At 36.6% G+C, this 23,608-nt stretch overlaps 1 protein-coding gene across 2 annotated transcripts in view; it reads left to right on the top strand.

Moving 5' to 3' along the window:
* The first annotated feature begins 11,163 nt into the window (after positions 1-11,163).
* The window catches only part of JAK2 (Janus kinase 2), a 61,227-nt gene continuing 48,782 nt past the window's right edge, over positions 11,164-23,608 (top strand). Inside the window, exons 1-4 of one of the 2 annotated variants that reach the window (XM_026083636.1) lie at positions 11,164-11,494; positions 17,324-17,466; positions 18,278-18,366; positions 20,986-21,236. In XM_026083636.1, coding sequence (XP_025939421.1) covers positions 21,017-21,236 — 220 coding nt within the window. In that variant the 5' untranslated portion in view covers positions 11,164-11,494; positions 17,324-17,466; positions 18,278-18,366; positions 20,986-21,016. The remainder of the gene's footprint in view (positions 11,495-17,323; positions 17,467-18,277; positions 18,367-20,985; positions 21,237-23,608) is intronic. The other variant, XM_026083635.1, reaches the window with a different exon arrangement.

Genomic DNA, 23,608 nt, shown 5'->3' on the forward strand with positions numbered 1-23,608 from the left:
TGCAAAACATTAGGAGAATGTTCAAGTTCAAGGAAAGACCTCTGCCTTTTGGTCTTATAGGTGATTCTGAAACACATTGTCTGGATGTCTGTCAATAAACAAAAAGTCTGTTTAGAGGGGAATGCTCAAGAAAGCAAAAATGACATAATATATGGAATGAAGTTTGTGTGCGCAATTAAAACTGTTTCAAAATGGCTATGAATATGTGTTTATTAAGAAGTAGAAGAGCCTTAGTTGCTGCAGCTAAATTCTCTGGAGGTATTGTTTCAAAATAGGAATTGGATTTACAGATGTCAAAATGGTTGTTGTATAGTAGTCTGTGAGGAAAAGGAGGATTGAATGCCTGATACAAGTGAAAGGAATGGAACTGTTGAACAAATTTAGGAGGAACCATTTCATAACCAGTAAGTGTGAAGGAAATGAGCATTTCCTTCATTGCTTGTTAGCTATTACCAGAGTGTAGGTCTTCCAGAAATGTTTACTGTTATACTTTCACTGTAGCAGTAAAAGCAATGCCTTGGACTGTGAAGACCAAGAGGCATTAAAGATCAGAGAATGAGGCTAGGTTGGAAGGAAGCAAATGTTTAGGAGTTTAACTGTTGAAACAAGAAAGATTCCCTGTTCTGGGTCTTCAGTGAAGATGAAAGGAAGACAGTTAGGCAGTGGTTGAAGCACATGCAGCAAAATAGCTTCCTGATGATGCATCTTTTCAAAAAATATGGCCCATGTCTGTTGTCTCTGTTGATAAGTTCATATGCCTGAAAGTGGTGTGGCCAGAAGCACTAATTAATTTTTATTGTGCTGTCTATGCTAGTGAAGAGTAGTTTTAGTCACACCAAAGGAAATGCTTGTCATTAAATTACAATCTGTTAGAGGTTATAGAAAAAGCTACTGTTTTGTCTGGTATGACTACAATTGCCACTCAACTTCTAGTAACTGCTGTGAACAGCATCCAGGGAAATATTAAGGAGGTCCAGAAATTTAACAGCCATCACTATGCAAATTCCTTTTCCTGTACAGGGAGCCACTGAGTCTGTGTGAGTAGTCAGTAAGAAATTCCTATCGTGCACTGATGACTGCAGGGAAATTAAAGAATTTTTCAAGCTCATCATAGTGGTAGTCTAGGAAGGCTGCTAATAATCTCAAAATAATTTGTAGTGGGCTGTATTCTGCTGTGATACCTATTGATCTTAAAATTATATACTGATATTATTAATTAAAAAAAACAAAACAAAAACTAGTTTTGCAATGTGGACAAGTGCTTGACGTAAAAAAGCAGTCCCCATCTTTAATTTGTGAATTCTTCCCAAAGGTTAAAAGAAGAACTACTTTAAAGACAGGTTACCTGTCTTTAATTTTCCTTAAATCCACTGTAAATATTATGATAATGATATTTAAAGCAGGTGAGGGAAGGAGATGTTGGATGGGAATATCAGCATTGTTCAGTTTTGACTCCACTGACTACAACTGAAATATTGTGAGGAGAGTACATCAAAACTCTGGCCTTTGATCTCTGTTCTTTTACTGATAAAATATCCACTGCATTCTATGCCGCAGCCAGGCCCATAAAGCAGTTGTCCATGTGTAAGGAGACTTGTCAGCTCAAAGCCACCTACCTTACTGTAGAGATGTCATCAATATTCCATAGGATAGTTCAAGAAACCGGTTGAGAGGCAAGTTAGTATTTGAAAAATGGCTAACAACTTGCTCCTCAGTTAATTTTTTTAATTTAATTAACTTTGACAGCCATTTCAGTGAACAGAAAAATGTACACCATCCAGTTTGTTGTGTTTTGAAGCTGATACAACCACTCTCAAACCTGAATGAACAGCATGGCTGAGGAATTGGGTTGTAGAAAGACCAACTTCAATTTAACATTGGCGGGTGAAGATCAGCTAATGCATTGCCCTCACTTGTAGTACTTCTGAACACCCAAATTACTTCCTCTTCAGTCTGTTCTTGGACCTCTTTGACTTCTGTAGGATACTGAATCCTCCAGGGTCATGTTACAAAATCAAGAGAAACAACAAAAAAACAAAAAAGTAGTCCTGTGGCAAGAAACCAGGAAATGGCAAGCTGCTCCAAAACATGTCTGGGAGGTGATTGACTATGCCTTTAGAAGACCATCAATAAGTAGACCACTGAAATTCATAGTGCAGATTGTATGTCTCTTTGGCTAGAGAAAAGACTGACTGATCGGTGTTAATATGTTCTGTTGGCCTTTTCAAAGATTTATGTTGCATTACTGGAGTACTTAGCACACCTGCCCCAAGCCCATTCATATTTAGACTGGGCATTTTAAAAGCTCTGGGGAAAATCAGGTAATTCCTTGCATCCAAGAAGCAGCAAAACTGATATATCTGAGCAGACAGATTGCCCAAGAAACATGAACAGTTCACTATTCAGCAATGAAATTCCCATGTGTGAGCTGGTGGACCATGCAGAACCATTTGTTCAGTTCTGTTCTATTTTGTATGGACTTGAGGGAAAGCAAGATGATCGTAATCACTTCCAATTTGGCACACTGTGAATCCCAGGTGGTATGAAAACAGCACAGCTGGTTCTCCGTCTCTTATTTTTGTTTGAGTGACAGACCATGAAGTACCTGGCTGGAACCACAGGGTTTAGAACTGCTTTATTCTCCAGGAGGAATGCTTTGCTGCAAATATTCACTGTTCTGGTTACTTTCAGTAAAAGCAGAGGTCTCTGTGACAGGTTATATTTTTCAATAGTTCGGAGTCCAAACAACCTTTGTTCTCTCACTGGGGATATGCATAGTTTGTCCCTTTGTGCCACTCTGTATGTCAAGCTTATATTTAAGGAACAACAGGCACACCCGTTGTTTTGTGAAGTGTGTGGAAGACACCAATGTGAAGGCTCGAAAGGTAATCTGAAGATCTGTATTAACTTAGTCTTGCTCAAGGGCTTTACTGAGAGACTGCTCAAACCTTCTCCTATTTTTCTCCCAGAAAGCACTTCTGAAGGCTTGCTTTTCTCATGAAGATCTTTCCTGCCTGTTCTCATTTTCTGTCTAAAATATGATTTCATACATTTCATTTATTCTGCCTTTATCAGAAACAAGGATTAGGAATGTCAGCAACAGGAGGGTGGCATACATAATTTTATGCTTGGCCTTAACAGCCTTTCAGGTGTCTCCCATTTATTCCCCATTTTTAGAGAGGAAGAGATCACAGAAATCTTTGGCTTACAGATCCTAATCACGATTCCCTGAGGATCTGCAATGTGATCAAACTCTCCTTTGTCATTTTTTTCCAGCATGTATTTATTAAGGAAATAATTAAATACTGTCTGGAGAGTGGTGGAAGAACAAAAGAAATATTTGAGGATTAAAGCCATAATCCCCACCCCCCTGCCCACACCCCAAAAAAGCTGTGTATTTTAGAGGCAGCTCGTCCTGCTTCTTTTTTCTGCTTACAGGTAGCTATGGTTTGAACACCACGGGAATGGAAGATTAATAAGCTTGTTACCCTGTGGTAGGGGATGTGATCCTTATCATATATCCTGTAGTATCTGATCTGTTTGCCTGGGGATGCCAGGCAGAACTTGCAGAACCTTAGCAAGTTGCGGGGAGGATCTTAGGTGAAAAGACTAATAGTTATCAGCTCACTTGAGTGAGTTTGGGACATGGATAGAAGAGATAGATATACTGTCAGATGAGAGGGGAGGTAAAGAGCCTTATATACCTAGACAGAAATGTAGAGGTGCAGGAGAGAAAGTGGAACTGATGTTAACCTTATTCCCAGTTTTCTTGATTTCTCTGCCAAGTGTGACTCTTGTAGTGGCCTGTCTCCATCCTGCACTTGAACTGAGGCTCCTGCCTTTTCTTCCCTCCTCTCCCATTATGAAGTATCTCATCCCTCTGATGTCTATCACTGCACCCAGCAAAAAAATCATCATGAGAAGGTATTTTCTTCTTAGCAGTAGTTTAAACTTCTTTTTACATTTTCATTTGTATTCAGTTATGTTTCAGAAGGTTAAAAAACAGAACACTTTGGCAGAAACTGATTGTGGCAAGATGTCTTTGTTCCCTTTCTCTTTCAGTTTATTTTTCCAGGAACCGGACTGGATCCAGACTTTTGATCATGTTCAGTAGCTATTACAAATATTCTTTTACCTACTGAGGTCATGTATATTCTAACCTGCTGGGGTTTTGTGTCTGCTGATGCACAGTCATCTGTTTACTTAGTATGCATTGAGTTTATGCCTGTCTAGGGATCCACTTTTCTCAATTGGCGTTTACTCCACCTTATTTAAAACTATGTGACTGAGATGATTTGGGGTGAAATTGGAAGCTGGTTCTATTCCCAGTTGTGGATGGGGAGGTGGGAGGGAAGAACAGAATTTCTCTTCCACTGGAAAAGCTTTTGGAAGGAGGATGGGAAAAGAGGTGAAGAAACTTTTTAAAAACCTCTGGGCTCAGACTTGGCATATTAATATACCCTTTTGACCCCATAACATGATCTGAACCTGGGGGCTGCTCAAGCAACATTTGGATTTTTAGAGTCAGCCTGTGTAACAAGGATTCTTAAATCTTTATCTGTAGAAGATCTAGCATTCTGCTATAACTGTCATCTTCTGGTATCTATCATCTCATCCTGTTTTCTCTCTCAGTTCTCTCATTTTTGCCCAAAGGGTGTCTGTGTTATGCATTCCTGGTCTCCTTTCTGTCAGAGCAGCCACAACACATAAAATGGACTGATGTCTTTGGGTGTGACTCAGTGGCTGTGTGCACATTCCTTAACAGGAGATAGTCAGAGAGATGGATAATACGGGTTTCAGAAAGACTCCACATCAGTTGAAATGGAATCCTTCACCAGAGGATGAATCCTTCCCTTTATTATGCTGTCTTGCTGTCAACAAAAGCATGTGGCTGCTAAAAGAATGTGCAAGGGAGAACTCCCTTATGCTGTGCTACTTCATGTATTATTTTGGTTTTAGGGGTCACTAACAGCTGTTATGGATTATGACAGTTATCAAACTTACCATAACTCCTTTTATCAGAAAGAGATTGGGTGACAGAGTGTGCCACCTCTTGTGGTTCTGACTGGGCCTTTCTGAAGTGCCTGGCAGGATCTGTCCCAGCATATACTGTCCTTACATATGGTGGTGGTGATGTGTACTGCCCATGCCAGCAGATTGATGAGGTGAAGAGTTGGATGGTGATGCTGTTTATGAAGAGTTTGAGTTGGAAAAAATCTTTCATTTACTAAAGGAGATGAACTTGATTTCTTTTAGAAGCCCTCCATATTGGCCCTGAATGGGGATGAAAGAATAACAAGGTCTGTGACCTTGTTTTTGTAATGCTTGGAATGATGCAGAGGCAATACATCTACATGCTAATGGCATTTAGACTGGGTCAGTACCACAGAGCCACTAAGAATCCTATTTCTGTTGAAGGCATGAGGAGTTTCTTGGTCACTTATCAGGTACTCACAGGTGTACCTGTGATAAAGATGATTGTGATAGTGTTGCACTTGCTAGAGTTCAGTAAAGTGAAAATTATATGAAGAGTAATTGTGAAGAGAAATCCTAAAAGCAGTTGGTAGAATCATCTTGTGGTGTACCTTACTTCAAGATGTGTGTTAAATATTTCTCATCTATGTGTTTTCCGCTTGATTCTTTTTTGTTTTGTTTTTAATACATGTGCTGTTGGTGTCAAGCTTGGTGTTTTTGGGGGTGGGGGGATTCTACTTCTTTCCCCTCACTGAGTATTCTTCTACCTACAAAAACTCAAAAATGAAACTGACATGCTGCTTATGGGGAAACTTGTGGTAAGTGTTGAATTTTAAAATGGATTTTCTTTTGCAATGTTTAAGCAGCTCGGAGATTTCAACAGCACTTCCTTTGTGCTTGAGAGGTCTTGTTACTTAATCTTTCATCTATTTACCTTCCTTGAAAGGAATTATGAGTTAGTTTGTTCTTTCAGTAGAAAATAGCACAATTTGTTACATTAAGTACATTGTGAAACAAGGAATTGTATTTAAGTTTGACCTACCAGTGCCTTACAGTGTGAACTTAAGCAAGTAGTTGAGACTCTTTGTAATTTTGTTACATCTAGAAAATCAGAGAAAACATTATCATCTTTCTTAAGCACTGTGAAAAATTACCCTGGTACTGAAGTGCAGTGCAGACTAAAAAATACGAAAATTACTGTGCCTAGTTATGGAATTATGCAAATTGCCAAATATTGTCTAGAATAGTGGAAGTAATGTTATGACACTGGTGATAAGCTTGTCACTATTAAAAGTTTGTTCCATCATCTGCAATAGAGCTTTCTTGGTGGGTTTTGTTTTTTAAATAAATTTGGTAGCAAAAGATGCTATCACTATCTAAAAAATATGTATGCTGCTCAGARCAGTGTAATTGCACTATGTGTAATTGCACTATGCACCCTCTTGTTTGGTTTAAGAAAATGAAACTCGATTCAGTTATAATTTGATGAATTGGCAGACAAATATCTTGTTGTTTGGTTTGGATCTAGGTGTGGGTGGCCTGTTTCTTGCATGTACTAGTGGTCAAAGCCCTTTATCCGTGCCAATGAAGAAAAAAAAAATTCGTTTGAATTATCATTTACTGGTAGGTGACCAGACATGGTAAATACTAAGGGTAGGAGCAGGTAGAAGGATAACCATTTTTAGAAACTGAAATGGTTGGTCAGAAGAGGTCCTTTCAGATGCTTTTAATATCTGTTTAGGATTTTAATTGGATTCAGCTTGATAATTGGGGTGTACATTTAACAAATCCAGTAACTATTAGTATTTGTACTGTTTTGTAGTTCATTGCTTATGTAGTGTAGATCCTCAGGAGCTCACAGAATGCATAATGAGAGGGGAGATCTTGGTCAATTGTAAAACTCCCAGTTAATTTCAGTGGATCTCAGCAATTTGTTTTATATGTGAACCCATATGTGCAAAAAACCTCTTAAAATGACTAGTTCATCTGATTTCCAGACTGGTCCTGGAGACATATATTGTTCTGTGCAGTTTACAAGTTGAAAAGAGAACTTCGCTGTAATACAGTATATTTCACTTGTGGTTTTAGATACAGTTCTAGTTAATCTAACTAAAGGTAATACAGCTTCTTTTTGCTGTATTCTGTTTTACTGAATACAATTACTTTTAACAAGCCTTTTTCTTGAGCTAGCTGAGGTTTTTTACTGCATCATTGTTACTAAGGCAGCTTGGTTTTTGTAATCTGTCCATTAGCCACATGTTAAACTGTTAGTCTGGAATTCTTAGTCCTTTTCTCTTTTATCTTGAGGTGTGGTTTTTGAAGTCCATGAAAGTCTACTCCTTTGCAGCAGCTCTTTCCTCACCCTTGCAGAGAGGTCAGAAATTCATAGTTTGACAGAGCTGAGTTAAATCTAAAAATAAATACGGTTATTATCCTGAAAAGTTACATAGAAAATTAAAGTGATTCATGAATTTGGGATTGATGCAGAAAAGTCCACTTGTTCTGTTATTTAGAGACTAGAGTATCCTCAATTTTGAAGAGATTGCAGTAGGTAGATTTGGATTCTCTATCCATTGTAGAATGGCAGTTGGTGGGAAAATACCATCTTTAGGCAAGATGATTAAAAGAATATGGTTTCTATTTGGAGTAGAGTTTAGCAGGAAGAACTGATGTGTCTTAGTTCAGATTACTCAGTGGTACGTCTGAAGAATTTTCCTGGGAGTAGTGTGAGCTTGTTGTCCATCACTGACATACAGATGGAAGCCCTGGAGTTAAGAGCCCAGAGGCAAAGCTATTACTGGACTTTGAGATATGTATTTAGAGAATTGATGATTTTAATTTTAATTTCCTTTTTATTTTCTGGCATCAGACTTTTAAAAAATAGCTGAATAATTGAATTTGGTCAGTGGAAATTTTGTAGTGTAGTTTTGTTATAAAAATTTTATTAGCTTAAAAATACAGTCATGCTAGAGATGTTTCATCTTTACATTATAATGCCTTCTTGTAAAGGAACTGTAATAGCATGATCTTTAGAGATGAATTTTGAAATCCAGAAAAGAACATGGTATCATCTTATCTGATCTTCTGTATATCATAGACCTGGTAGGTTTCAGCTATCTTCCTGCACTAAGACCATTAACTTGGGTTTATCTAAAGTGTATTTTTCAAGAATACATCTATTCATGATGTTTTAAAATCAAGAGATACAGAATCTACTGCTTTCTTGGCTGTTTGTTGCAGTAGTTTGATGTTCTTATTTCTGAAATAAAGAAAAAATGATATGCTTCTAATAGCTAGTTTTGTAGCTTCAATCTTCAGCCATTGTGTACTATCCAGGCTGTAGTAGTCTCTGTTTGAATAATTATTTGCTTTTCCTTTTTTTTTTTTTTTTTTTTTCCCCCCCCCCCTCTGCTTGAATTTATGTCAGGTGGTCTGCTGGACCATTTTGAATTACTGGTAAAGAATTATTATGCTCTTACTCTCTGGAATAGCCTTACTGTCTTTTTTAGCATATAATATCAAGAATCAAGAAGACAGTTTTGTGTCACTCTTATTTCAGAATTTAGGAACATAAGCAAGATGAACACAGGGAGTTCTTCATAAATGTGTCTTATTTGGAAATACCTTTTTTTCCCTTAGAAGCAAAGCATAAAATTGAAAAGATTAGTCTTGCACTAAACAAAATTCCATAAATACTGGATGCATATGATGAACATTTGACTCTTCTCCAGTGCAAAAAGCAAGCAATGGTTTGTTTGTTTGTTTTGGGGTTTTTTTGTTTGTTTTTTGTACAGAAGAACACAGAATATTTGAAATGTTACATTGGGAAGATAGGGTTGTCTTAAGTATACTTTTCTTTTTTGCTTTATTTTAAAAAAGTTGTTCATTTTGATCAGAACTTTGCATAATCTCCAGGAACAGCACATCTTTATGACAAACTTTTGTTTACTTTGAGTCCTGGCTTTTTGGATTCCATTTTTTTTCTGACAATCTGTGTTTATAGAGATAACATGATCTTGGCAGAGCATGTAGTGCTATATCTTTGCAAAAGCTGGCTGGCATTTCAGATAGGGAACGAGTGGAGGGCTCTTGGGCCATTGATGATTAAGGAAGCATTAAGTAAACTATCAAGCAAGTGCATTTTCCTGAATTATAAAGATAAAATGTCAACATTGCTATCTTAAATTATTCAACAATATAAAGCATTAAAATAGTGTTTAAAAAAAACCTATTCCATTTTTAACATACTTCAACAATTCTAGCAAAGAATAACAGAAACTGCAATATTTATATATTGTGTAATTGAACACTAAATCATTATTTGATAGGATTTTGAATGCACTTATATGGTTTTTTTTTAAGTATTAGTAATTAAACTTTTGTTTATGGAAATCATTTATTTTCAAGTACTTCTGTGGCACTGTCTCATGAAATTGTGGCTTGAGTGTCTCTGTTTTGTGTGTGTTGGGGGGGGGGRRRRKTKKTTTGTTTGTTTTGTATTCACTTGTATTGTGTTATATAACCAGCCCCTGATTCTGGACGGATTTATAAGTGTAATGTAGTTCATGCATAGTTTCATCCATTTGTAGCCCTGTTGAATCTGTATAGTACCAAATTTGGGGGCAGGGTGCTTGTGTGCTTTTTGTTTGTTTTAAAAGGACAGACTTTTTGCTAGATGAATTACTTAGTACAGTAAGCTCTAATCTTGATTAGGGTTTTAGCTACTACTGCAATACTGACGGAAGCTAAATAAAATTGTAAAAAATCATATTTAGATTGTGTTATATGGAATTGCCTTTTCTATAAACAAAATTCAAAGTTAATCACTTTCCAAGTTACTGTAACTGATATGTCATTGTAAAGAACTCTATTTCCTCTATAAGACTTGAAACTTTAAGCGCTTTTCCACAGTAATAAAATCACTTTGAGGAGGGAATTCATACATGGAATTTTCATCAAGTCTGGCCTATTGATATGTAATTTCTAAACTGAAGCAATTAAGAGAAGTTGAAAAAGCATAATAGACTGAAGATGTAGGCTTCTAGAGAGCCCAAAGGAGACACTGGAATCTTGCTATTGGCTGTTCTGCAGAGTTTGCTGATTCACTCTGACTTAAAGGTTATCCTGTTTACATTCTGGCAGGTTTTTTTTTTCTGGAAAGGGCTAATTTGGTGAAGCACGTGCTTTCATATTCTCTTCAGATATTGTGAAAACTGGGATAGAAATAAGGGGGATAGCTTCATTCATCCAAAAGCTTTCACCTTTTTGATGACTGTCTCAGGATTCACTGTCAGGTGGCAAAAACTGGAAAAAGCAAAAACTCCAAAGAAGACACAACAATGGGAGCAGCTGGAGGGAAATTTTATATGTATAATTTTATAAAGAAAATCGCTTTTTGCTTTCCTGTCTCTAAGCAGAAAAGATGGTAGGGTAATATTCACCATGATGCTTTTACCCTGTATGGTAAAGTGTCCAGTCTGTAAAATGATACTTTTGGCCTCAAAAAGTAGAGGTTTAGAAGTTTGATAGAGAATAGTAATCTTTGTTATGATCTCCTGCTTGTTGAAACTGTGAACACCTCTTCATATAGCCAGCACTGCAGAGAGCAATGGCAATACAGTTTTGTGCAATTATTTCTCTGTATATGTAGGGTGACTACAAGTCATCTTAATCAGCCCCTTTGGGATCTGATTGACTGTTTTTCTTAAACTATCCTGACATAGCCCATAATCATGATCTTTTTTACTCAATTTCTTTTTTTGAAGCTACTAAATTTAAAATATGTTGGAAGAGAATAAGCAGCAAAAAAAAAAAAGTAGGTGGCTTAACCCATGGAGCGAGAAGAAAAAAAAGCACTTAAACCTTCTTTTGACACTTTTCCATCTTTCCTCTTTTGTTTCTTTTTCTGTGTACCTGCTGCTTGCCTACAAGAGGCTAGCAGTGTTATTGCCCTCCCTCCCCCATGCCCCCAGATAATGCTCTGCTCCTAGTTCTCATGAAGAAAATTATAGCTCTTAACCCATGTGAATTTCTGCACGCTATGTAAACACATACGACAGTTACTTTAGAGGCAGTAGTTTTACTAACCTCTGAGGAGGGAAGTGGCCAGACTGGGGAAGTGAGATAAGAAGGCAAGAAAAAGGAGATGATAGTATTCAGAAGGAAAGCCCACAAGGTTTTAACTTCTTAAAATCTAGGTTTGGGAAAAGCTTACTGAACAGCTGCAAACTGGTCAGTTTATCTTAATAGCCAATGGTAGCTGGAAAGAGTTATGATCTGTTTTCTTGAAGGAGAGGTTTGATGTGAGGAAATGCTGTATCTTCTGTGAAAGATGAGAGAGGGTTTTTTTTTTTTTTTCCTACCAGAATATAACTCTGCTTGATGAAACTGTTGTATTGTTGTTTGCACAGAAGACACTTTTTTGTAGATGTGGAACTCCAGAGCACTCCAGTAACTGGAGAGGAAAAAGAACGTTGTTGAAAGTCTGATGCCGTGCAGAAGTGCCAGACTACTGCAAGTGGTGGGTCTTGGCTGTTCTGTTTCTTTTAAACTGTTGAGAGCAGGCATTTAGCTGAGAACCCCCCATCTGCCACAGGGAAAGGACAAGTCTTCAGAGGTTGGGATAAGAGTAACAATTTTGAAACCTTTTCCATTGCAATATGTTTAATGTTTGCTGCACCACTGTTCAGCTTTCTCAGATTGCAACATGAAACATATATGACTTCTGATAGCCTAGTGTAGCCTGCTTGGTTCTTGACAGCATTTGCTAAACTGGCATTTGCTTTGTAAGTATTGATGCTATTCTTTGGCAACACAGCACTGTAGTAACTACTCTTAGTTCAAGTTTTGACAAATCCCTCTTCAGTTATGAGAGTGGGAATTATATTTTAGAAAAGGACAGCTTGCTTTCTTCAGAAATATCTTCCAGTGTCACCTTCCCACTGTATCTAGTGTGACTAGAAGCAGGAATCTTGCAGTGCTTAAAATATCTAAGCAATTCGACAGAGTACTTGCTGCTGCTGCTGCTGCTGCTGCTGTTAGACTTTTTGCTTTCCTTTGCACTTTCAATATTTATTTTAACCTGTGAATGTAGCTGTAACTGTCATGTGTGTCCTCTAAAGAAGGTTGAAGGGTTTTTCCCTAAACTATGTTTTCAACAAAAATGACTTTTTATGGAAGAATAATTTTTTTTCTGTTCCAGTGATGAATCAGAGTATTTTTCCACTTTGAAATGTGATTTTTTTTTGCCATTTTTCATTGTCTCCTAATTTCTTGGTAATTCACTGGAAATTTTTATTACATAGAAGCCTTTACTTTGACTGTTCAGTGTAGGACAGTGGTTCCTCATATTTTGTAATCAAAAGCCACCAGGCAGAATGAGGCTAGTAGCCAGCAAGCTATTTGAACCTTGAGTGTATTTGGGGTGGATTTAATCTTATAGATGAAGAATTTGCTCAGTGTACACAAAAAGCATCAGCAATTTCTTTTTTATATCTTTTTGAAAGAAATCAAAGAATCAAATTGAGACCTGTGCTCTATTTAACCCTTATTTCATCATCTGAGCTCTTGAGCAGAATTCAGTTTTTGGTATAGTTTGTGCAACAGAAAAGCTAGCATGATACACCATGCCTGTGAAGATAACACTTAGTTCCCATAGCTGCTGGACTTTATTTGCAAGAAAAAACTGAAATGTTGAAAATGTTCTGGAGGTCTTTTTCCTCCACTTCAGTTGCAAGCAAGTATATACAGACTGACCTGCTCATTCCCGTCTTAAATTTGCTACTGTCATCTTTTATTGCATTGTTTAGAAGAATTTGAGAGATTTGTGTAAGGGAATCATGGGAAATTTAAGACATTTTTCACATACTTCCTGCAAAAGGTCTCTCTGACCTATTGTGGCTACTGCTCCCGTGTCCTCTGTGCCTATAAAGCTGTGCAGATAATGGTGTCTCTAAATGGACTCAGATCGCTCTGTCTGGGGAGACAAACTCGGCCAAAACAATTGGGCAACCGTTTGAATTGCTTGGAAATTTTCTGATGAAATACTGTCTTGTTGAAATTTATCAGCATGGTGAAATTGAAATGTTTTGCAGATACAGACCAACTTTTGCCAAAATTCTGATGGAACCTAGACAGAGCTTTTCCTGTCGGCAGGTTTCTGATTTGATTGCTTTTCTGGCAATTCACTGACTTCGCAGGCTACTGCGAAGACAAGGCCTCTAGGATCTGTCGTTCGTTCTGCTTTTCAGACAGAACCCACAGGTTGCTTTCTTCCTGGGATAAGCTAGAGAAAGGGCTTCATTCTTTTTGAAGAACTTAGAAATAAAAAGATTGGGATTTCTAATTGGAATTAAAAAATTCATACTGACTGCTTCTCTCTGGTTAGTCTGTTCGTGTAACTGGACCAGGCTGGGATCATGACTCTTTCCTTGTGCAAAAGTTCATGGACGCTTGCTGAATTGCTGATATAGACAGTGGTTTGCCAAGTAAAAACTGTAAGCAAATGTTATCTTCACTTCTCCAGGTTTTTTTAGCACATGTTTTGTCATTGATATGTTAGAGATCTGTCATCATCTTTCTACATCTGCTTGTCACCATGTGCATTCAAATCTTGATATATTAAAAATACTTCTGTGATATTAATGTACAACAGACTAAACAGGAAAATTCAGAGTCATATAAATTTCTGTACTTGTTTTTAATATGAGTAGTCATTTTTCCTGTGTCTGTGACTTGACCTTGCAGCAGAGCAAGTTTTAGATCCCTTAAAAAGCAAAATATATTAGAAAAAGATCACCATAACTGAAGACACATCCTTTCTCTACTTGAAAATGTCTTAAAATATTGCCTTAAAACATATTTAATTTTTCTGTTCAAAGTTCTTTTTGAAGTCAGAACAAGTATTACCTGAGAAAGAATAGCAGAGTTTTCTTAGTGCAGAAGATTATATAATTAAAGCACAGATTAACTGTATTTGTAAATTTAGGATTTGTTGTCTAAGCAATGAAGCATGTTTTTGGATTTTCCAGATAGCTTGAGTACTTTTAAAGGTATTGTGGCGCACTGTGAGTTTGATGGAATTATTAAGAGAAATGTTTTCTGATGAATTTGTGGTGTAAAGACGTGTATCTGTTGCTGCAAATTTTTTTGTGCATGAAATAAGAGCTGATGATTTAGTGTGTTCAGATTGAACAAATGCTTTTAGGAATTTCTGGTCCTTTCCTAGGGAGCAGTGACGCTTCTGCACACACTGTTCCTTTAAAGAAACTGTTTTTGATTGCCTATCAAAAACAGGTATGCATTTGGCTTCTTGTATTTATACCTTTGTGTCTCAGAAAAGAATCAGGCTACATACACAGAGGAAATATGTGAGGGATACTGCATGTTGTATGTACAATAGGACTGCTATTGTTTTGTTTAAGTTTCTAAAGTTTTTGTAGTGTGATAGGACATACTGGATGTGTATTATGACAAAGCTTAATTGTTCTTTTTTAGTCTCCATATTCAAACTGGACCCTGAAGATATTCTGGATATAAATATTGAGTGTAAAACAACAAACTAACCAATACAATCAGAAGCGGGAAACTGTTGACTGACTTTTCTTCTTGTTCTATTCTTTTTAGAGATTAAAAAAAATTTTCTTTTCTGTGGTTTTGTGAGAAGATCCATAATATTCTTTAGAACCTACTGATATTCTCCCGTTAGCGCTTACTAACGTGAAACCTGTTAGGATTTTTTTGTGAGATATTTCTAGCCTCTTACCTCCCTACATACATACCATAACTTGAGAAGGCTCTTTCAAACTCTTTGTAGGAAGTGTGCGTGTGCAAGCAGATGGAAACGGTGTACGTTTTTGTAATTTTCAAGTTTATACAAGCTGTCCTGACAATGACAGGGAGACAGTCTATGTATTCAAATCTTACTTGTGAATAGAAAGGGCTAATTTGATCTTCCTCATCACTTGCTTATAAACTGAATATTAAAGGTACTCAGTGACATAGCCACAATAGAATTACTAATTGTATTCGTAAGAATTGTAAAAGCCTACTGAAAAGTGACTGTTTCAGGTTGTAGAATCTCCTTTGCTCAGCATAACAAATTCTGTGTTTTGCAAATTATGACAATTGGATAGATGATGTAGAAATTCATTATAACTGAGTTTAATTAGACTCTAAGTTTGTTTTGGAACTGGACATTTAAATCCTTGCAGCTGCCAGAAATACAAGCTGACTTAGATTTGAGCAAACAGAAGGGAAAGCAAATGGGAAAACAAAGTTGCTAGCAAGATGGTGCACTAATAGAGCAAGGCATGTCAGGTGAGACTTAATCAGCCTGGAAGTGTGCAAACTGGGTATTTTTATGAGGCTTTGGTGATGAACCGATTTTTAATAGGCAGATTTGTAGATTTATACAGAAAAGGTGCTTCAATTTTGTTTTTAAGATGTCATGATAACCACAATAATCCAGTTTTTCCTCTCTGAATTTCTTTGCTCTTTGTCCTAGGCTATGATCTGTTCTCTCATAAGCAAATGGTCATTTTCCTATTTGGCATATGAGATATGATAGGCTGGATATTAGGCTGCTTTATGCAACTGTTGCATTTGAAATGCAGGCTGCAATGCCATTGAGCTTATCATCATTCAAGTGTTGCAACATTCACGATGTTGCCTCATTCCACTGGGCACTGCTACCCAGAGAGTGGAAGGGAGTTGAATTCTTAGTTCAATCTGGTTTGTTCCATCTGTTTACTGGCAGCTGTCTCATATAGCTAATGATGATGTTGTGCAATTGATCTGGTGTTTGTGGAAAAGGTGCACAATTCGCTACAGTCAGGTGAATCTTCACACACTTCTGCTCAAAGTCAAAATTCTGACAGGGAGTTATGAATGCAAGGCAGTTGTGAATGAGATGAAGGGAAAGATTCAGTGGGGGATGGAGTGGCACTTTTAAGCTAGGAAATAATTTATAATACCCAGGAATACCCTCAGCCTGGAACCTGACTGAAAGACAGTGGTTCTGTGCTTCACTTGAAGCTGGTTCTGTCAAATCAGTGTGCTTGGACTGGTCAGTTGTAGACTGCTCTGCCCCGAGCAGTTTTCTTTTATATTTTAATACAGGTCTGGAAAACTTACATGGATTCTAGTGGACTTTGGATAAGATCTTAATTGGCTGACTAGACAGCAATTGAAGGGGCATCGCTGGAGGTGCACACAAAATGCACAGCTGTCCAAACAAGGCAAAATTGGTGACCTCTTAAAGCCAATTTTGCAAAGAGATAAACACTAATCATTTTCAGAACAGTTTGATTTCCACAGAGGGAGAAGCTGAATTTACTGCTCATTGACATGGGTTCCTTTTTCTTGGGATATTGATGAAAGACTCGTTAGACAGATTTTGTTGAAGAAATTGTGGTGYTGGTTTCCTGTTCTCTCCTGTCCAGGAAGATTTCTGTCTGGAGAGTCATCAGTCCAAAATTTGCAGGGTACTCCCATTCTGAATTCTTCCCCTTTTGAACTTCCAATGCATTTTTTTTTTTCTTCTAGTCAATTTTAAAATTCACTTTTGCTTCTTTATGAGTCTCTTTCCAGTGTCTGGAGGGTCACAACATGCAACTTTTTCCTGTTTTTACTGCTGCAGAAAGCTGTTGTTGTGCTCTAATGCTTTCTTTCAAATGGTGCTTCTTGCAGTCGCAGACATATTGTGCAAAAAAGGCAAGGGTAGAAGTACCCTTGTCCTTCATGCTGCAAGGCACTTGGTGTTAATTTTCAACTGAATTGAAAGGAGTAGCTGCTGTCAATTTTTAATTAGAATTGATTGTTTTGGCTAAAGGAAGTGTTACTACATGAAGTGAACATACCATCTCTTGCTTTATGTAATTTCTTTTCCTTGTCATTTCTCCTTTCTTCATATAATGCCAACAATTTTCTTAAACTGATGCCATATTTACAGATACAGTGTGTCAAACAGTTCATGTGGTAAAAGATATTTATTACTTTTAAGTACTTTAAAAAAAGAACATGTTGAGTGCAAAAGAACAGGGAATTACACTTCTGATTGGGTGTCCATTTCATGTGCCAGAATCTTGCTAGAACTGAGGCGCGCTCCTTACTAGGACCAAAAAGACAGGGTGCGTTTAAAAAAAAAAAAAAAAAAAAAAAAGTAAGAAGTTGTTGGCAAAGAAGACGCTAGGAATTTAGGCAGAAGAAATAGGAGGGGATCACTTCATCTGAAGCTAAACATAGATTTTAATAAATATTCAATATAGTAGTGTAGTGTTAAATAATGATCCATTATGTATTGTTCACAGCCATCAACTTTTTTTTTAACGTTAGTGTATTTTTATTACAGATACATTATGTTCCACCTGTATGCCTGCTTTATCTGGCCTCCTGTGGATACCAGCAGCAAGTGGGTGACTTGTGATGTGCTCATTTAAAAGACTTCTCTTGTGCACCTCCTGTTTCATACAGAGCTTTCTCGAGTGATTAAAGGTAATCAACAACCAAGGGATTTATTTGTAGTGAGAGAATGCTCTGATTTTGAACCTCCAAAGGTGTATTTTTGAAGTGGTGTGATTTCCGATCCTGGCGTTGGAGGTTTTCCTGGAAACCCACATAAAAAAAGACATAAACTGAAGGGGGAAAAAGTTCTTTCAAGGGGAGAATTTAGATTTAATGAAACTGGTGGAGCCCATAATTCAAATTGTCTGTAAGAAGAAAAAAATGCAATTCTGATTGAGGTTGTGAATGCTGTATTTTATTAAATCATGGGGTTTTTCATAAGTCCTCTACATGTTAATGAGATTTACTGCATCAATAGTGGTTTTCAGACTAGTTAACTAATTTCTTCCTGGTAGGAGTGAAAAGAACCATATGAATCATTGCAGTCCAGTGTGGAAAGTAAAATAGGCCCTTAGTTAGGTGCACTGGAGTTACAGAGAGTTTAACTTTTACTAAGTTTTGATTATATGTCAGACATCCACTTCCAGCTGTGTGTGGGCTTGGTACATTGCTGCTGTTTGACAAACAATACCTCTGTGGTACCGTCAAGAACTTACCTAGAAGAGTCCTGTTCTAGGTATATTAAAACTGTTATGCCAGCTATGGAAATACTTTATAAAAACATAAATTCTTTTATATTACAGTATAATAACTAGTCTGTTATGCATACCCTAGAAAACGATACTCAAATTATGTTCTGCTAACAGGCTGGTTAATGTCTCCAGGTTCATAAATACTTAAAATATAACCTAGGATTCTGACCGTTGAAAAAGCTGAGCAATTAATTTTTTGCCATATATAGTGTTTCTGAGCTGAAGCAATGATCCGTCAGTGGAGCAAAGAGGAAAAATAACAGTGTCCAGTTGGCAGCTTATCTCTTAAGAAACACAGGTGAAGCAATTTGGTTAATATGAAGTGTTCTTTCATACCACCTTCCTGTGAATAGCAACCACATGTTTCAGTTACTGCACATGTATAGCTCTTTTGACTACAGTAGTAGAACTGTTTCATGTGTATGTATAAGATCAACACCTAGAAGCTGTATTTTCATTTCTTCTGTGAAGAAACTGATTCAGGGAGATTTCATTACTTGCTTTCACCTGTCTGTTTCATCTGCACTTTGGCATAAAAGACAATGTTGAAACTTGAAAATGGTTTAAATTGTAGTGATGACGTGAATATACAGATTGTATATTGTATATTGTATTGTTCACATGCTTTTATTTCATGGATCCCCTAAAATTAGAGCAACAAAGAGAATAGAGGAAAACAGTATTCTGTGATATTTACTTTACATTTTTGACTGTACTTTGCAGATACTTGATTTCACATTTTTAGATATGATTAAGCAAGGTTCCTTGTTTGTTTTGTTCTTTTTCCCCTCATATAGAGGGGAAGCAATGGTGATTATTTTTTTAAATTGGCAAGTGTATCTGTAGAGATACAAAAACTGGGAAGGAGAGCCAGAAACAAGCTTGTTGCTTTCAGGTCTGTTTAGTTCATTTGAAATTGGCCGAGTTTTCAGGTCATTGTATAAAACTGGGAGCATGACAGTAGTATTTCCATTTAGCATCCCATAGAAATAACACTGTACCTTGTAAAATAACCCAAATGGAAGGATCTGTCAGTTCAAAGCAGCAGAAGTGAAGGTTTATTTTCAACAGAGGATTATTATTGTAGTATTTTAGAAAATTGCTATCCTAATTAAAGGAGAATGACTCTGGAGATTAAAGGTATGATGTTTTGTGTGAGCAAATGGCCAAACACAAATATTACTGCCTTCCATATTATTGACAAAGAGGTAATAAAATATCTTTTAAGTATGGGGATGTTTCCAGGGAGGTGATGGTTATTTTCCTCTAAGAAATATGATTTTTTTTCATGGTGCTAGAGGTCTCTTCTCCCTCCCCCCCCCCTTTTTTTTTCTTAATTGAGCATTTACTTTCTACTAGTGTGCTGTTTTTGCAGTTAAAAGCACAAATCTTTATGTTTTGAGGTATTTGGCTCTGTGGCTGAGACACAGGGGACCCATATGCTCTGTGGATCAGACACAAGTAGGCACTCATGCAGTGAGTGAAACCTGCACATTGAAATGCAGATTTCAGTTTCTGTGATATACTGGCTTTTGTGTTGCTTCAATTTAGGAATTAAAATGATACACTTTTCTTGTGGTGATGGTGACTTTTTTCAAAATTACCATCAAGGTACTGTAGTTTTCTCCTCTTGTATGTGTAATTGAATATTTTTATCTATAGCATAGCTCATGAAATTAATGTTTTCCTCCTTTAAGGTGTTTAGTCATTTTTTGTTAACTGTTGTGATCTAATTCTGTAGAGCATCTTTAGCCCCCATGAATATGTAATCATACACTCATCCTTTCCTTGGATATTGTAATTTTGAACAGAAATTTAAAAAATCATGTTCCAAACAGCTCTTTTATGATGAAACAATATAATTCAATATAAACAAAAGCTGTTGTAAATTACACTTTAAGAATGTAACACCCATCTACCTATTTTAAACAGCAGATTCATTTTTACCTTAAAAGGTAACATTTGTAAATCTAATCTTTGACTGTCAGCTTGTTTATAGCTCTTCTAGCTATTATTAGCTATAGCTAATACGGAATTTTGAATTCCAGGTGGTAGCTATTTAATATATGGTTTAAATGAAAGCAAGCCTTATAGATTGTGATCAAAGCTTTTATCATAAGCACAGATTATACTGATTAAAATTATGATGGAGTTACAACAGAGCAAAAATTGGCCTTTGAAGTATGCTGTCAATCTTGCTTTCTTTTTTAAATTTATCAAACATATCAATGTTTCTATATAAAGTTATTAATCTCTTTTTGATTATGTTTATGAGAGAGGATTTTTAGTTTGAGTTACTGGGAAATAAACTTAAACTTAAATGATTAGCCTGAGAGGAGGAGGTCTTGTTTTGAATCTACCATAGGTAGGAAGACTTGTCATGTCTACTTACTCGTTTTGAGTCTTGCCTCAGTTGTCACATGTTTTATTTTAAGTGTCTGCTCAAGATTAAAACACACCTGAAAGGTGATATTCCTGCCCTTTTTTTCCCTTTATCAGTGCCAATTTGTGACCCAGTTAGTTGTTTGCCTTGTACATTCTAAGCACAATATTTGATCTTAAACTGGGGTTATGATGAGTTGCACAGATATCATTAAGAGATTATTTTGTCTGTCAGATTTAACTAGTATTTCATTTCAGCTAGTCAGGTGAGCACACGCTGTATACAATTCAGTGAAAGGTAATAAATACTGCAGTTGGACTACCTTTGTTTTTCTGTCATAGTTACTTTTCAGATTTAGGACTATATAGTAAGTCAAAATGAAACTCACTTTTACTAAACCTTCTAAGCTATTATCTAGTGCTCACTCAAGTGTTGATGTTTTCCATGCATCAGAACAGTACTGTCATTAGATGAGAGTATTACAAGCAAAACTAAATGCAGTTAGTCAAGGAGTATTCCTTATGTTTCTTTTAGGCAAATGCTCTGAACAGAACCAAAACCAACAATGGCCTGTCTTACAATGACAAACATGGAAGGCACAGCAACTTCTACTGTCCACCAAAATGGTGACATCCTTGGGAATACCAGCACACCCAAGCAGACTGAACCATTGCTTCAGGTGCACCTTTATTATTCCCCTGGGAAGACAGGAGAAGATTATCTGCTATTTCCAGCTGGAGAATATATTGCAGAAGAGATCTGTGCCATTGCTTGTAAAGCCTGCGGTAAGTTTATACGTAATGGTTTTCCCAGTGAAATTAATACAACAGGGTTCTTAATAATAGTAGCATTTTGATTGAAAACTTAATCTCTCCAGTCTTTTTCTTGTGTCAGAAGTGATCAGAGAGCACCAGGCTGCAAAACTGTTCCTGTCAAAAGTGTTGTGAGGCTGAGGTTGTAGTCAGGCGGCTGCCATCTTTTTCAAGTAATTTAAGGGTATGCTGTCCTTTCTCTGGAATTTTTCTCTTGCTGACCTGAGATGTAGTTTGGATGGTTAAATTACAGCTGTGGCTAGAAAACATTAGAGTTTTATTATGCTGCAACTCTGCAAAACATTGATCCTGAAAATTGTGTAGCATCAAATTGTATAATTTATTAGTGGTTGAATAACTTTGCAGGTGGAAGCTGTCCTATTAAGGATAATAGGACTGCTTGTGTGTGTGGTTATTTCTTTTTCTAATCATTCAGGAGATAAGGTGTAAATATGACGGAGCAGGAAATTAAAAAAGGTTTCCTTTTACATTTAAGAATGCCATTGAATTGTAATATTTGCCCAGAAGCTGCAACCTGTAGTAAAATAACTCAAAAACGCATTTTGTGCACACGTTTTTCTTTTCAGCATACTTCTGCAATAATTCATCATTCAGGAATTTTGAAAGAAAAATAAATTAATCCTAATAAATTCTGGGTATTAAAGTGACTATCTTTTCATTCTAAGCACACATGCATGCACCTGCACTCTCTGGATCTCTGATTTTAGGCTGTCAGTGGTGCAAGGCTGAGTTGTCTTTTCACTTCCCAAGTGCCTCATTACAGGTGCAAATGAAGTTAAAAGAAAGGTTTGCAATTCCAATTACTGCTTTTCTAGTGAGTCACAAATGTGAAGCTGCTGACTCTGACTGTACTTAATATTTTGTTATGTTTAAGCATCTTATCCTTTGGTCTTTTGTTTGCTATTTCATTATGAACTGTTGCTTAAGTAGCATTTTAATGATTTAAATCTTTCTGGGGCTCTACCATTTTTTTATGTGCTGTGGAATGTCTTGTAATGACTGAAGTTGTATACTCTGAGTTGGTAGTTTGTATGAGTATGGGCTGGTTTCACAAAGATTCTTCTGGGTTAAGTCTTGTTGTTCCTTGGAATTCTTTAGGCCTGGCAGAGTCTGACTAAAATGAATAACAAGACATCTGATTATAAATTTTTTCAGTTATTCTTGTAATGAATGTACTTTTCAGTTAATTAAAGCTCACTTCCAGAGAAGCTCCCAATCTAGTTTGAATTCATTAGGAATAATAAATCCCTTGAATATTTTGATTAGCTATTTCCATGGTTATTGCTGGTCTGTCCTTTTTCTTCCTTGTCTCTAATTAGAGTTTGCCTTGCTTCAGCTTTCAGCCATTTGTTCAAGTTATATCTTTCTCTTTCTTTCCTCATCACCAGCTCTAGGGAGATATATACTGTGATCAGGTTACTTTTAACTCTTATTTTTGATAAAGCTTAAATCTATTGATTTTCTTCAGCTTGACTGTCTCAATAGTTTTAATTTTTTTGACTGTCTTCTGCACCATTTCCAGTTTCGCAGGAAAATGTGCAGGCCAGGCTGTGTGTGATATTCTTCTAACCTACATCACAAACGTAGAGAATCCTATTCCTGCTAATCCAGGAATCCAATTAGTCCTCTTTCCTGTTGCATCATCTGAAGATGTGCTTGTTATGATATGATGTTGCTTGTTTTCTGTGACCTCACTAATCCTTCTCAAGGCTTCTGCTTTTCTGGGATACCAGCTCCTGTTTTGTACATATAGCTAGTTCCTAGCTCTTGACTGTTTTAAAAATAATTTTGTATGGATAGTCCTCCTTACTAAGCAGTTCTTATCTTTTGTTTCTTTTGTTTCATCATTCTTCACCAGAGTTTGTAAATTGTATCTGCAGTGATTTTGTACTTAATTCTATATCTCCTGTGAAAATGTTTTATCATGTTGAGGCTTTATCAACGTACAACAAAGCAGAGAAACTCTTTTGAAGAGTGGTTTCTGCCTGGTAGCTATTACAGCAGCATTATACAATGTATTCTCAAGAGGGTTTGTAACCTCATTTCCTTCTGAACTGGGGGACAAGGCTGAGATGACTGGAAGTTTTTGTTTCCTTTCTTAAGAGTTATTAGTGCTTAAATCACAAGGTACCGCTTCTTATGACTTTCTGTTTTTCTAGGAGATTTTGTACTTGTAAGGCAGAGCATGTAGCTCTGCAAAGCCAATACACTCAAACAATGTTTATGTTGGCAAAATTCTTCTTTCATGAATTTGCTATGAATCAGAATATTTCATAAAGAAGAGAGCAGTTCAGGTAGTAGGAACATCCAAAATATAACAAAGT

This window comes from Apteryx rowi, unplaced genomic scaffold (genome assembly GCF_003343035.1).
Source record: "Apteryx rowi isolate R43461 unplaced genomic scaffold, aptRow1 scaffold_61, whole genome shotgun sequence".
NCBI lineage: Eukaryota > Metazoa > Chordata > Aves > Apterygiformes > Apterygidae > Apteryx > Apteryx rowi.